This window comes from Narcine bancroftii, chromosome 5 (assembly GCF_036971445.1).
Source record: "Narcine bancroftii isolate sNarBan1 chromosome 5, sNarBan1.hap1, whole genome shotgun sequence".
Lineage (NCBI taxonomy): Eukaryota > Metazoa > Chordata > Chondrichthyes > Torpediniformes > Narcinidae > Narcine > Narcine bancroftii.
In genome coordinates, this window is record NC_091473.1 from 150,317,110 (window position 1) to 150,332,409 (window position 15,300).

At 45.2% G+C, this 15,300-nt stretch overlaps 1 protein-coding gene across 2 annotated transcripts in view; it reads left to right on the forward strand.

Moving 5' to 3' along the window:
* Positions 1–15,300, forward strand: part of adgrl4 (adhesion G protein-coupled receptor L4) — a 142,763-nt gene that overhangs the window by 54,217 nt on the left and 73,246 nt on the right. For both annotated transcript variants that reach the window (XM_069939370.1, XM_069939368.1), the window contains exons 3-4: positions 4,968–5,120; positions 15,102–15,172. In XM_069939370.1, the coding sequence (XP_069795471.1) occupies positions 4,968–5,120; positions 15,102–15,172 (224 nt within the window). The remainder of the gene's footprint in view (positions 1–4,967; positions 5,121–15,101; positions 15,173–15,300) is intronic.

Genomic DNA, 15,300 nt, shown 5'->3' on the forward strand with positions numbered 1-15,300 from the left:
GAGACTGTGTCCTCTCGTTTTAGTTTCCCCAGCCAGCTCAAAAAACCTTCCTACATCTATCCTATCCATACCCTTCATAATCCTATATGTTTCTATAAGATCTCCACCCATTCTTCTGAACTCGAGCGAATACAATCCTAGACGATTTAATCTTTCATCATAAGTCAACCCCATCATCCCAGGGATCAACCTAGTAAACCTCCTCAGGACCGTCTCCAAAGCCAGTATAATCCTTCCTCAAATATGGAGACCAGAACTGGACACAGTACTCCAGGTGCGGTCTCACCAGTACCTTATACAGTTGCAACATTACCTCCCTATTCCTGAATTCAATTCCTCTAGCGATGAAGGCCAACATTCCATTTGCCTTCTTAATAACCTGCTGCACCTGCAACCTAACCTTTTGCGATTCATGCACAAGCCCTCCCAAGTCCCTCTGCACTATAGCTTGCTGTAGTTTTTCACCCTTTAAATAATATTCAGCTCTTTTATTTTTCTTGCCAAAGTGGATAACCTCACACTTACTAACATTGCACTCCATCTGCCAGACCTTTGCCCACTCATCCAGCTTAACTCTATCCCTCTCCAGACTCTCCACATCCTCATTACAATTTGCTCTTCCACTCAATTTGGTGTCATCCGCAAACTTGGCTCCACCACATTTTGTCCCCTCTTCCAAGTCATCAATGTAAATGATGAACAGTTGTGGGCCTAACACTGACCCCTGTGGCACCCCACTTACCACTCTCTGCCAACCTGAAAAACTCCCATTTATCCTGACTCTCTGCCTCCTGTCAGACAACCAATTTTCAATCCAGGCCAATACATTTCCCCGGACTCCACTTTCCTGTAACTTACTGAGAAGTCTCTTTTGCGGCACCTTATCAAACGCTTTCTGAAAATCCAAATAGACAACATCAACCTGTTCCCCTCTATCCACCGCACCCATTATATCCTCAAAGAATCCTAACAAGTTTGTCAAACAAGATCTTCCCTTTCTAAAACCATGCTGCGTCTACCTGATTAAACCCTTACCTTCCAAAAGTTTCACTATCTCATCTTTAATGACGGCTTCAAGCATTTTTGCAACTACAGACGTCAAGCTAATTGGCCGATAATTTCCAGTCTTCTGTCTACATCCCTTCTTAAAAAGTGGCGTGACATTTGCTGTCTTCCAGTCTGCCGGGACCTGCCCAGAATCCAAGGAATTTTGGTCTATGACCACCAATGCATCAACTATAACTTTTGCCATTTCCTTCAGAACCCTTGGATGCATATCATCAGGACCAGGTGATTTGTCTGGCTTTAGTCCCATTAGTTTCTCCATCACTACTTCCTTTGTAACAACTATTTTATCAAGGCCCTCCCCAACATTCGCATCCTTAACTCCGAACTTGGGCATGCTAGACATGTCTTCCACCGTGAAGACTGACACAAAATATTTGTTCAATGCCTCGGCCATTTCCTCATTTTTTGCTACCAGTTTTCCTTTCCCATCCTCCAAGGGTCCTATGTTAACTCTGGCCACCCTCTTCCGTTTTATATATTTATAAAATTTTTTGCTTTCTGTTTTTATATTTTGTGCCAATTTACTTTCACAATCCTTTTTCCCATTTCTTATTACCTGCTTTGTAACCCCTTGTTGTCTCTTAAAGTTTTCCCAATCTTCCAGTTTCCCACTGCTCTTTGCAGCTTTGTACACCTGCGCCTTCAATTTTATGCTCTCCTTTATTTCCTTTGTTAACCACGGTTGATTTTTCCCTCCCTTGCTGCCCTTTTTCCTGACCGGAATATATTTTTGTTGAGCATTACAAAATATTTCTTTGAAAATCTTCCACTGTTCCTCAACTGTTTCCTCAATGAGCCTGTGCTCCCAGTCCACTCTGCCCAACTCCTCCCTCATCCTATGGTAGTCACCCCTGTTTAAGCATAATATATTAGTTTTAGATCTAACTATTTCCCCTTCCATCTGAATGAGAAATTCAATCATACTATGATCGCTATTTCCCAGATGGTCTCTGACTATTACATCATTTACTCTACCTATCTCATTGCACAACACGAGACCCAGGAGAGCATTTTCTCTTGTGGGTTCCTTCACATGCTGCTCAAGAAAGCTATCGCGGATGCATTCTATGAAGTTCTCTTCCAGACTCCCACGACCAACTTGATTTTCCCAATCTATGTGGAAGTTAAAGTCCCCCATGACGACTGCCGTATCATTATTACATGCCTCACTTATCTCTCCATTTATTTCCTGTGCCACTAAACTATTATTATTTGGTGGGCGATAGATAACACCCACCAATATTTTTTTCCCTTTGTTATTCTTTATCTCTACCCAAATGGACTCAACATTATGCTCTTTAGATCCTATATTCTTTCTCACTACTGCCTGGAGCTCATCTTTGATTAAGAGTGCAACTCCACCTCCCTTACCATCCTGTCTATCTCTTTGCACCACCTGATACCCTTGAAAGTTTAATTCCCATTTAGGGTCACTTTGTAGCCATGTTTCCGTGATGGCGACCCAATCATAGGCATGGGTGCCGATTTGCGCCTCAAGTTCACTAACCTTATTTCTAATACTGCGGGCATTCAGATAAAGTGCCCTTATGCTCTTTGTCCTTTTAATATCTAGTGACTTCTGTAACCTTTTTGGATTTTTCTGCCCACTATTTTTCTTTGTAATTTTCTTAACACTGTCATTGACCCGAAAACTCACTGCACCATCTGATTTTTTACTTTCTCCTCCCAACATTACTTTTCCTGGCCATTACTTTATCTTCCCTACCCTTTTCCCTATCACTCTGGTTCCCATACCCCTGCCAAATTAGTTTAAACCTTGCCCCACTGCTGTACCAAACATACTTGCCAAAATGTTGACACCTTTCGGATTTAGGTGCAACCCGTCCCTCTTGTAAAGATCATGCCTTCCCCAAAAGAGATCCCAATGATCCAAGAAGCCAAATCCTTGCCTTGTGCACCAGCCCCTCAGCCACACGTTCATTTTCCTTATCCTTACATTCTTTTCATCACTTGCATTTGGAACAGGTAGTAATCCCGAGATCACCACCCTAGCGTTCCTGTCTTTCAGCTTTCGTCCCAGCTCACTGTAATCCCTTTTCATTACCTCCTCCCTTTTCTTGTCAATGTCGTTTGTACCCACATGTACCAAGACATCAGGCTGCTCTCCCTCTCCTCTCAGAATATTTTGGACCCGATTTGTGATATCTCGTACCCTTGCACCAGGGAGGCAGCACACCATGCGGGTATACTTATCTGGCTCACAGAACCTCCTGTCTGTACCCCTGACAATGGAGTCCCCAATAACTACTGCATTTCTCCTTTTCTTTTTCTTTTGCACCACTCTGCCAGGTTCATTGCCATTGACCTGGTGCCCGTGGCCATCTTCTGTCCGGTCATCTCCATCAACAGAATCCAACACAACACAACTGTTGCTGAGTGGGATAGTCACTGGTGTGCTCTGTTTTTCTCACTTTTTTCTTTCCCCCCCTGACGGTTTCCCACTTACCTGACACGGGTTCTGGAGTATTTATTGCCCTGAAAGTTGAGTCGATTAACTCCTCACTCTCCCTTACAAGCCGCAGGTCATCAATCTGCAACTCCATATCCCTAATTCAGTCCCTTAGTAACTTCATCTCGGTACACCTGGTGCAGATGTGGCCATTTGGGAGGGTGGAGGTCACCCATTGTTCCCACATCGGACACCCAGTACAGAGCACTAACCCTATTGGCATAACTCTGAATACGAAGGCAAATAACTCAGCTTACCTTTTCTCCTTGCCTGCTTTCACCGAAGCCTGATAAGCCAAAGCCAGGAAGTCTCACTCCATCACTGTTCCTTCTCCTCACTTTCATCAAGCTCCTCCTCCTCCAACTCCCAGCCGAACCAAGTAGAAAATTTAGAATATTGGTCTTTAGAAGTGGGATTTTAGAGTTTTATAATATGGAAACAGGCCCTTCTGGCCTAACTTTTTAGTGAAGGCTTAAGTTTGTCCCATTTGCCTGCAATCAGCTCATATCCCTCGAAACCTTTCCTATCTAGAGGCCGGCACTGAATAAATGTCTTTTGAAGGTTACAGCCATCTACACTTCTACCACTACCTCTAGTAGCTCGATCCATAAAGACACCACCTACTGTATGAAGTTCTGAGGGGCACCCGCAGTTCAGGTTACCACCAAAAGCTGCAGAAGTGAAAACACAATGCTGCGGAAACTTAGCAGGTCAAACAGTGTACTTCAGACAGCAGAGATAAAGATACGTAACCAACGTTTTTCATGAAGGGATGAGCAAAATGGAAGCAAGCACCTGAACAAAATGGTGGGGTGGTGGATCTGTTGGAGAGGGGCGGGGGGGGGAGGAGCATGGTCCCACAGGCAGGAGGTAATAGGTGGATAAGGGAGGGAGGGAGGGCACACAGCAAATAGGGGGAGGGGGGGGGATGCCTGCTGAACCTTCTTTATTAAACTGTAATATCAAAGCTACATTTGTTACCAAAGCACTTGGGCACCTCCGGAGAAAGGTACAATAGAAATGAAAATAAAGCCAGGAAAATGCCAGGAATACTCAGCAGATCTGGGCGGGAAACAGAATGAATGTTTTAGGTCGATAACCTTTCATCAGAATGCTGGAAAGATAGAGATAAGCTCACTGTAAGGTGACAAAAGGAGGAGAAGGGAGTAGAGGACAAAAGGGAAGGTCTGTAACGGGATGGAGAGATTAAATTAGAACAGTAGTGTCGTGGGAGAGTGGTGAAGGACCAACTAAAGAAGAGAGATAAGGGCAGGAAAGAATCGTTATCTGAAATTAGAATAAAAGAGAAAATGTTGGAAACTTTTCATTGGAAGAAATGTTTTTGCTTCTGCGCAGCGATAGAACCTCTTGCTTCTCCTTGTCGCCCTGTCTGAGAGGGATTTTTTTTCTCTCTCTCTGTTTACTTCAGACGACGATGAATGCCAGAACGAGACGTTGACCTGTGGGCAGAATGCAACCTGCGCCAACACGTTCGGGAGTTACTACTGCATCTGTGCCGAGGGCTACGAGTCATCGCAGCGACAGAGGGAGTTTACGCCGAATGACGGCACCACCTGCTACGGTACGAACAGGTGCTCGCTCCAGCCCACGGGCTGCGACCGAATCCAAATGCGTCCACTCACAGAAGCTGTCGCTTTTGGAAATTTGAAATTCTGGGATCCCTGAGTTTTAGCAAGCTGTATGTGAAAGAGCAGCTAAGAAATACTGATGTTTCTGCTCCACACCAGTTTCAACCCACCTGAAAAAGACATAAGAACGTAAGAAATGGGAGCAGGATTTAGCCATCTGGCCCATCGAGCCTGCCAAATCATTCAGTAAGATTATGCCTGATTTGGCCATAGACCCCATTACCCTAATGCAGATCAAAAAAATGTTTAATTGCTTTGGTAGGATACATCCAGATGTAACAAACTTTATAACAGAACACTACAGACTGCAAAATAGCTGTTTTGTAGAATATACACAACTGTTAGATATATTACAGTTTAATTCAACGGATTTATGCCGCAGTATAAATGATCTTGAATGTCCATCCACATCTAACCCAGTCTCCCGACCTTCCTTTCCTTGAAAATCAGGAAGAAGGTGATACTAGAATGATGGCAGGCTCATTGGCCTGCAGTTCACTCATTTGTCCTGACGGCCCTTTGTAAACAGCAGCGTAACATTAGCCACCCAGATGGGAGGTAAAGTCATTAAAACATAAGATTATGTAAGGTGTAGCTAGTAGAAAATCAAAATCCCCCTTACAGAAGCATCAAAAACAAGAGGAGAGAGGGTTAAGATGAAAGGAATGAGTGTTTGTTTTTAGGGGATCTGAGTGTGGTTGATTTTTGGACAGCTGGCATAAAGAGGTGGTCAGATCAGGCCCAATTCCAACATTTAAAAGTCCTAGATGAGACACAGAAGGATGGTCTTAACGCACACAAAGGGGAAGAGTGTGGATGGGGAAAGCAGTCCGCATGGGCACGATGGGCTGAAGGGGCTATTTCAGTCCAGTACTGCTCTATGATGGGGAAGGTTGAGGGGAAGTGATGGTTGTTAGTCTGCCCTGAGCCATGAACATAGAACTCAAGGTGGGACTCTAAGAGGAAGTGTCAAAGTCTTCACCTCTCCAGTTTTGTCAACCATGACTAACCATGGTACAAATATTTCCCAGCTTCCCAAGATGTCTCAAGATAGACTTAGTGAGACATTGGTGATTTATCCACCTTAATGTCCTTTAATAGTGCCAGGAATGAAGATACATACATTTCAGGGCATCACAATTCTATTCCCTGAATTCCTTAGTTTCAATGACCTTCTCCACAGGGAAGTACAGACTAGAAATTTTAATTTAAGACCACTCCCATCTCCTGTGACTCCACATATAGATGATCACACTGATTCATAGGGGACCCATTCTCTCTCTAGTTAACCTTTGCTCTTAATATATTTATAGAATCTCTTAGGATTCACCTTGACTGCCAAAGCTATCTCATGCCCCTTTTTGTGGCCTTCTGATTTTCCTCTTGAATGTACTGCTTTCCTTATACTCCTCCATGGATTCGCTCCATCCCAATTGCCTATACCCGAGATATTTCTCCTGCCTTATCCTGACCAAAACTTTGTTATCCCTCCTCAACCAGGGTTCCCCCAATAATTACAGCCATGCACTAATGTTAACACTCCCTATCTCTCTTTAAAATGCCTCCTTCTTTTCAGATCTCAGCTAAAATCCTTCCCCAATCAACCTTTGTAAATGCCTGTCAAAAATGGACTCCCATTGAGGATTTGACATTGTGGACATTTAATCTTTTTTTAACCCCACAATTATTTTTAAACTTAAATAATTAAATTTTATTTGCAACACGGTAGAAGCTGATTCTGGACATTGAAACCCATGCCACCCTATTCTACCCCTTTAACCCTAACCCTAACCCATGTGTCTTTGGAACGTAGGAGGAAATGGGAGCACCCGGGGAAAACCCATGTATGTCTCAAGGAGAACGTGCAAACTCCTTGCAGACAGCAGCAGATTCGAACCTGGGTCGCTGGCGCTCAAAGTGTGTTGTGCTAACCACTACCGTAACCGGGCCTTCATCATAGAATTTTGATGGTTCCTGCCCCATTTGCAGATCAGCCATTTTTTGTAACTTGTTTTGCTCGGCCCACTGGGTCTGCCCCGCCATTACATCATGAGCTGATCCATTCTCCCACTCAGCCTCACTCCCTGGCCTCCTCCCCATAACCTTTGATACCCTGAGTAGTCAGGTATCCATCAATCTCAGCCTTGAATACACCCAAATGGCCTGGCCTCCACAGCCACGCATGGTCACAAGATCACAAGATCACACGATAAAGGAACAGAATAAGGCCATTCAGCCCATCGAGCCTGCTCCACAACTCAACTCTGAGCTAAACCGTTCTCACATCTAGTTCCAAATTCTGGCCTTTTCCCCTTATCCCTTGATACACCGACTAAGTAGATACCTATCAAACCCCCCACCCCACCCCCCAATGAATCTCCACAGCTGTATGTGGCAACAAATTCCTCTGCATCTCTGTATTAAATGGTGGCCCTTCAATCCTGAAATTGTGCCCTCGTGTTCTTGATTCCCCTACCATGAGAAACACCTTTGCCACGTGGACTCTGTTCAGGCCTTTCAACATTCAAAATGTTTTGAGGAGTCTAGTCCAAGACTAGTCTAGTCCTAGACTTGCTTGTGATTAATTTGCACCTGTTCTGATCAGAGAGCAAAGCCCAGTATAGGAAAGGAACAGGCCCTTCAGCCCTTAACCTAATGCCCAAATTAAACGAAGACTCTGCTGCTGTGTGAGATCCATATCCGTCTATTCCTTCTATATTCATGTGTCTATGCAGAACCTCTTAAAAGTTACTCTTATATCTGCTTCCCCATCTCCTCCTCGCAGTCCATTCCAGCCACCTACCCTGTTTACAATAATAGGGTGTAGCGGTTAGCGCAACACCTTCACAGTACCATCGATCAGGACTGGGGTTCGAATCCCACGCTCTCTGTGAGGAGTTTTTTCATTCTGCCTAGGGGCTCCAGTCTCCTCCCACCGTTCGAAATGCATTGGGGGCTGCAGGTTCATTGGACGGCATGGGCTCCTGGGCCGAAATGGCCTGTTACCATGCTATATGTTTAAATTTAAAAGTTCACCCCCTCCCCTGAATCATCCAGAATGCATGACCTTCAGTATCTGACATTTTTTCGCTGAGAAAAAAAGATTCTGCTTATGTATTCTATCACTACCTCTCATAGAACAGAACGTAACACCACCATGCTGTGCTGACCTAAGTCTTCCCAACATCATACCCATCACCTTGGAGGTTTTTCTTTCTTATTCATGTGCTCATCTAAGAGTCTCATCATTTTATTGCACATCTGTCAGGTCACCAGAGGAAACAAGCTGAGTTTGTCCAACCTCTTCTTATGGTTCATACCCTATAATCCGGGTAACATCCTGGTGACGTTAAACAAGAAAGTTTGCAGATGCTATAATTGTAGTTCAACGCACAAAAGTGCCAGAGAAGTTCAGCAGATGACGCAGCTACATAAAGAATGCTACTTGAGCCATAGGACACTACAGCACAGGAAACAGGCCCCTCTCATCTGTGCGGACCATGATCTCCCTAGTCCCACTTATCTGCTCCCATTTATTAACCCTCCTGGCCTCTCCCATCCATGTACCTATCCAATTTATTCTTAAAGCACATGATCAAGCCCACATTCACCACATCAGGCTGAATCCACACTCCCACCACTCTCTGAGTGAAGAACATCCCCCTAATGTTCTCCCTAAACCTGCCCCCCCCCACCCCTTAAGTTAAAACTGTGACCTTATGCATGATCTCCTGAATTTCTCCACCTCTTTTGTGTATTGAACATTCTGGCAAATCTCTTCTGCCAGATACAGTGCCCCTTTTACACGGCGATACCATTTGATTGGCATGTGGATGACCCGTGTTTAAAGCCAGCTCAGGTCATTCGCACTGAACCAAGAAAAGCCGGGTAAGTGCAACCTTTCATACTGGGACCTGGCGACCGGGGATAAGCCTTTTACACAGGAACTGATGTGAAACACACAGTCTCTGATACTACCTATCTTGTCAAGTAATCACCAGGATGAAAATAACCCTCTCCATCCTGCATTCATTGTGTTCACACAGGTAAGTGAAGTGGTTAAAAGGTGGTTAATTCCCGTCTTTCAATGGCTGTGTAAAAGGGGTAGCAGCCTCCACATCCTTCTCGTAAAGGGACGACCTGATTTGAGCACTCAATTCATCTTTTAGCATAGAACTTACAAAGAGATAAATCATCTATTATGAGCATGTTGGACTAAGCCCTCTTACAAGGTGCTAGAATTAAGATGGAGGGCACTATTTATCATGAGTGCTGGTCCTCAAAAGTAAACGTGAGATCGCATTACTGTGTCAAAAACAAGAAAGTGTTGAGAAGAAAAAAAACACAATCCAGGAGAAACTCAGCAGGTCCAACAATGTACATTATATAACAATGCTGAAGGTACATAAACAATGATTTGGGCTTGTGCCTGTTATGTCTCTGTGTTACCTAGGAGGCTTCTTAAATAACTTAGAGATGCAGGATTCAAATTACAGAAGAGATTTTCCTTACTGATGCCTCTACCATCTCAGGAAACTGTTCACACACTCATTTCTTTCTTCTCTTTGGCTTGGCTTCGCGGACGAAGATTTATGGAGGGGTAATGTCCACGTCAGCTGCAGGCTCATTTGTGGCTGACAAGTCCGATGCGGGACAGGCAGACACGGGTTGCAGCGGTTGCAAGGGAAAATTGGTGGGTTGGGGTTGGGTGTTGGGTTTTTCCTCCTTTGTCTTTTGTCAGTGAGGTGGGCTCTGCAGTCTTCTTCAAAGGAGGTTGCTGCCCACCGAACTGTGAGACGCCAAGATGCACGGTTTGAGACGATATCAGCCCACTGGCAGTGGTTAATGTGGCAGGCACCAAGAGCTTTCTTTAGGCATTCCTTGTACCTCTTCTTTGGTGCACCTCTGTCACGGTGGCCAGTGGAGAGCTCGGTGTACTTCAGTTACTACAGTGAGAAAGGTGTATTCTTACGCAGTTACAAAATAGCTCACATTATCCTGACTCTATAACGGTGCTCATCATCTTTACATCATACTTTGTAAAGGACACTGTCTGACCTGCTGAGTTTCTCCACCATTGTTCTTCCTTCAACCACAGTGTCTGGAGATCTTTGCATTTTACAGAGTGCTGAGAAATTGTTCCTGATCCCCCGGATAGGAGCAACTCTCCCCATTAACCCCTCACTGCCACATTTCTGGCTAGGTTCTGAACACCCTGTGTAGGCTAATCTATATCTGGTCGTCTGGTTTTCTCACTGAGAGAAAAAAAGTCAGGGACAAAAATGGAGAAGGAGATTCAGTGAGAGAGAGGAACAGAGGAAAGGAAGGGAAGGAGAAGATGGGAAGAGGGAGTGTGAGAGAAAAGAGAGGGGAGCATAAGGAGAAAGGGGGCTCCTCCATTCTGCTCGATAACAGAAATACCACAGAATTGAATTGTGAAACAACAATTATCCTGATGAATCGTGGCATTTCCAATCTCTGTGACAATGTTGGATCATGTGAATTGTGTATCGAATAAATGATTTCTGATAATTCAATGGGGGTAGAAGGTAAGCTCAGGAAAATGAAAACTTTAAACATGATTTAAAGAGAGGACTGGTGCTTGGTGCAGGGAGCTGCGCAAATTTAAATGACACTGATAAATGTGGTGGGGATTCTGCTCAAGGTGATGTTATCCATACTTACTACAAAACGGTGAGTGGAGCATTTTATTGCTGCTGTATTTAGTAGATTTCAAACATCATAAGAGATTTAAACTTTCTAAGTAAATTCCAGCAGTTCCAACCACATTGCTATTAAAGTCCGTGATTAGATTTGTTGAAAAAAATAATTTCTGGATTTACGGAGAAAAAAATAATCTGGCATCTCTCCACCAACTTTCATCAAACAATACAAAGCAAATTTGGCCATTTAACTCATTCTTGTGGCTCTGGGGGGAAAGTGAGGGGAGGAGAAGGGGGGGCCAGGTGGATGATGAAGGAGGTTAGAGAGTCAGGTTGAAGTCCGTTTATAAAAGCATTGATGGCCAAATAGGCAGAACGGTTAGGGTGGTGTTTAGCACAGCGCTCTTACAGCGCAAGCGAACGAGGTTCAAATCCAGCAATGTCTGTAAAGAGTTTGTATATTCTCCCCGTGTGTGTGTGGGTTTCCTCGGGGGGCTCCAGTTTCCCTCCTCCACCCTTTAAAAACATACAGGGCTTTTAGGTTCATTGGGTTAATTGGGCGCTCAGGATCGTGGGCCAGAAGGTCATGTAACCGTCCTCTATGTCTAATTGTAAATTTAAATTAATTTTGCCTTCCATCTTTGTTGCAATCAAAATAGGTATTTAGATGGGAAAAATCTAGAGGGTTAAACAGAAGCGAATGGAAATCGCTTGAAGGTAAATCTGGTCAGCATGGATGTGGTGGACCGTTCTGTTTGACTCTATGACTCTCAGATGACAAAGCAAATGACTTTTTTAACAGAGGCTATCCTAAAATTAGAGGAACACCTTACATTCTCTTTGGAGCACTATCCAACCAGATGGACTGAATATTAGCCGCTCCAACTATCCCGAGAGTCTCTCTCTCCCCCCTCACCTCCCTCCCTCCCTCTCTCTCTCTCTCCCCCTCTCCCTCCCTCTCCCCTCCCTCCCTCTCTCTCTCTCTCTCTCTCTCTCTCTCTCTCCCCCCTCTCTGTCCCGCTCCCCCTCCCTCTCTCTCTCTCCCCCCTCTCCCTCCCTCTCCCCTCCCTCCCTCTCTCTCTCTCTCTGTCCCCTTCTCCCTCCCTCTCCCCCTCCCTCCCTCTCTCTCTCCCCCCTCACCCTTCCTCTCCCCCCTCCCTCCCTCCCTCCCTCTCTCTCTCTCTCCCCATCACCCTCCCTCTCCCCCTCCCTCCCTCCCTCTCTCTCTCCCCCCTCCCTCCCTCTCCCCCTCCCTCCCTCTCTCTCTCCCCCCTCCCTCCCTCTCCCCCTCCCTCTCTCTCTCTCTCTCTCCCCCTTCTCCCTCCCTCTCCCCCTCTCCCTCCCTCTCCCCCTCCCTCCCTCCCTCTCCCCCTCCCTCCCTCCCTCTCTCTCTCCCCCTCTCTCCCTCCCTCTCCCCCCTCTCTCTCTCTCTCTCTCTCAACAGTTTCCCTTCCCTTCCATCAGAGAGCTACTCTCTCCTCCATCACACCTCAACACACCTCTCTTTTACACTCCCAGCTGTATCCACTTATGGCCTCTTTCCTGTTAGGCTGTGCTCCTCCCCCTGCCCCTCCCTCCCTCCTCTGCTATCCTCTCTTCCCTCCTCCTTTCTTTTGATTTCTGCACCTACTAGTTTTTTATATATACCTGACGAAGAGCCCAGGCCAAAAATTTTGGTTACCCTTTACTTCCCGTGGATGCTGTGTGACCTGCTGAATTTCTCCAGCACCTTGGTGTATTGCACTCAACTCAACTGGTTTATTGCCATTTTTAACACAAGAACATAAGAAAGAGGAGTAGCAGCAGGCCATCTGTTCAAGCCTGCTTTGACATTCAACGTGATTATGGCTGTTCTAATGATAAGCTCATCTCCACCTACCCGCCTTTTCCCCACTTCCCTTAATGCCTTTACCATGTAGAAATAACCATATATAACCATATAACCGTTTACAGAATGGAAACAGGCCATATCAGCCCTTCGAGTCCACGTGAACAACTCCACTAGTTCGCCCCTCACACTCTCCGCCCATAACCCTCCAATCCCCTCATATCCATGTACACATCCAACCTTCTCTTAAATGACAGAAAGGGCCTTGCCGCAACTATCTCCTCTGGAAGATCATTCCATTCTGCCACCACTCTCTGAGTGAAGAAGCATGCTCTAACATTTCTCCTAAAGTTTTGCCCCCTTATCCTTATCTTATGCCCTCTTGTTCTAACCTCCCCTGCCCTCAGGAAAAAGAGTCTACTTACGTCTAGTCTATCTATTCCCTTCATAATTTTAAATACCTTCATCATATTACCTCTCAGCATGTCAATGAATAAAGACTCAGTCTCCTTAATCTTTCTCTGTACTCTAAATGAGACAAGAACTGAACACAGTACTCCAAATCTGGCCTCACCAATGCCTTAAACAGCTGCAGCATCACCTCCCAGCTCCTATACTCTATGCTATGATTTATGAAGGCCAGCAGACCATATGCCTTCTTAACCACCGTCTTCATGGGAATCCACCTTCAATGAACTCTGTACCATAACACCCAGGTCCCTTTGCTCATCTGCGTACCTCAATGCCCTCCCCTTAATGCTTTATCCAACTATGTCGTAAATATATTTACTGAGGTCACCTCCACTGCTTCAATGGACAGCAAATTCCACCCTCTGGTAGAAGCCGTTCCTCCTCATCTCCATCCTAAATCTACTACCCTGTATCTTGAGGCTATGTCCCCTAGTTCTGGTCTCCCCTACCAATGGAAACAATTTATGGTACCAACCTTGATCTTAAGTATGCCTTTTATAATTTTATGTGTTTCTATAAAATCACCTCTTATTCCTCTAAATCCAGCGAGTACAGTCCCAGACGACTCAACCTCTCCTCAAAGCCCAACCCCTTCATCCCTGGAATCAACCTAGTGAACGTCCTCTGCACTGCCTCCAAAGCCAGTACATCCTTCCTTAGGAAGGGAGAGCAGAACTGCAGGCAGTACACCAGATAGGATTTCACCAATACTTTGTAGAATTGCAGCGTAACTGCCCCCCCACCCCCTGCTCCTCATTTCAGCGTGGCTGATTAAGAAACGAATTTCAACCCAGACATCCAAAGAGAATGCGGGGGTAGGCAGGGGTAGGTAAGGAGCATGATCCCAAAGGCAGGAGATAGTTAGTGGATAAGGGAGAAAGGGCACACCAGCAAGCAGGGATAGCTCTGTGAATGGAGAGAGAAGGGGGTGGAGAGGTGGAGGAAAGAAGACAAAGGGAAAAGTAAGGAGAAATGGGTTAGCAGAAACCAGAGAAGCTGATGTTAATGCCATTTATTTGGAGAATAATCGAATGTTGTTCCTCCAATTTATGGGGGGTCTTAGTGGGATGGTTCAAGGGGCCATGGATAGACTTGTGGGCATGGGAGAGGGGCACGGAATTGAAGTGGTCGGCCCCTGAGAGATACCTGTCACTGATGTGAACAGAGTGAAGGTGCTCAGCGAAGCCATTTCCCAGTCTGTGCCCAGTCTTTCTGATGTAGAGAAGGCCACAATAGGAGGACTGGATGCAGTGGATACATAATTCACTTGAAAGGCCTGTTTGTGGCCCTGAACGGTGGTGAGCCACTTCACAGGGGAAGGTGTCGGGATGGAGGGGAGGGATGATCAGTGGATGAGGGAATCATGGAGGGAGCAGTCCCTATGGAAGGCAAGTGGGGAGGAGAAGGGAAGATGTGTCCGTGTAGTGTGTCAAAAGACTCAAAGACGTTGACTCAAACCAAGGCTTTTATTACCAAAAGACTGGAGCGTAGTACATCGAGGTCGACCCGTCCAGACTGACCTGGATCTGGTTAGGTGCAGTCCTTTATGACCTGGCCAGTAGGTGTGGCTACAGCTCTCAACCAATCATTATCACTATATACAGTGGTGATAGGATCCCAAACTATTACAGTCTGGTAGAGGAATCATGTCGTAGGTGGCAGATATTATGGAGGATAACGTGTAGGGTGCAGAAAATGGTAAGCACGTATAGGAAATCAGTGCAGTGCTAAATTGATAAACAGCATATTGCTCCAATACATTAATTATGTACAACATTTACATTGTTACTGATCAAAATATTTTCTTAAGTGGAATTATATGGCAGGTAATATATTTGTTCTCATATCATTTTTCAAGAAATCGGCAGTCGACCAACAGATTATAAAATTAAACTGTACAGCTGATGTTGGGTGTTTGAAACTAATGATTTCATCTTCCGCTCCCTTTTCAGAGATTATAAAGACACCCTGCTACTTAGACCATGACTGTCTCTCAGGAAGGATTAATGATACCTTGCAGCAGGTAATATTGCAATCAGAGAAAGAAACAAAAGGATAAAGCACTGCTTTTGGCCAAATCCTCGTTGATCACCCCATTGGCTAAGACACCCCAAGATTTGGTTCCACCAACCCCAATGGAACCAAATAACA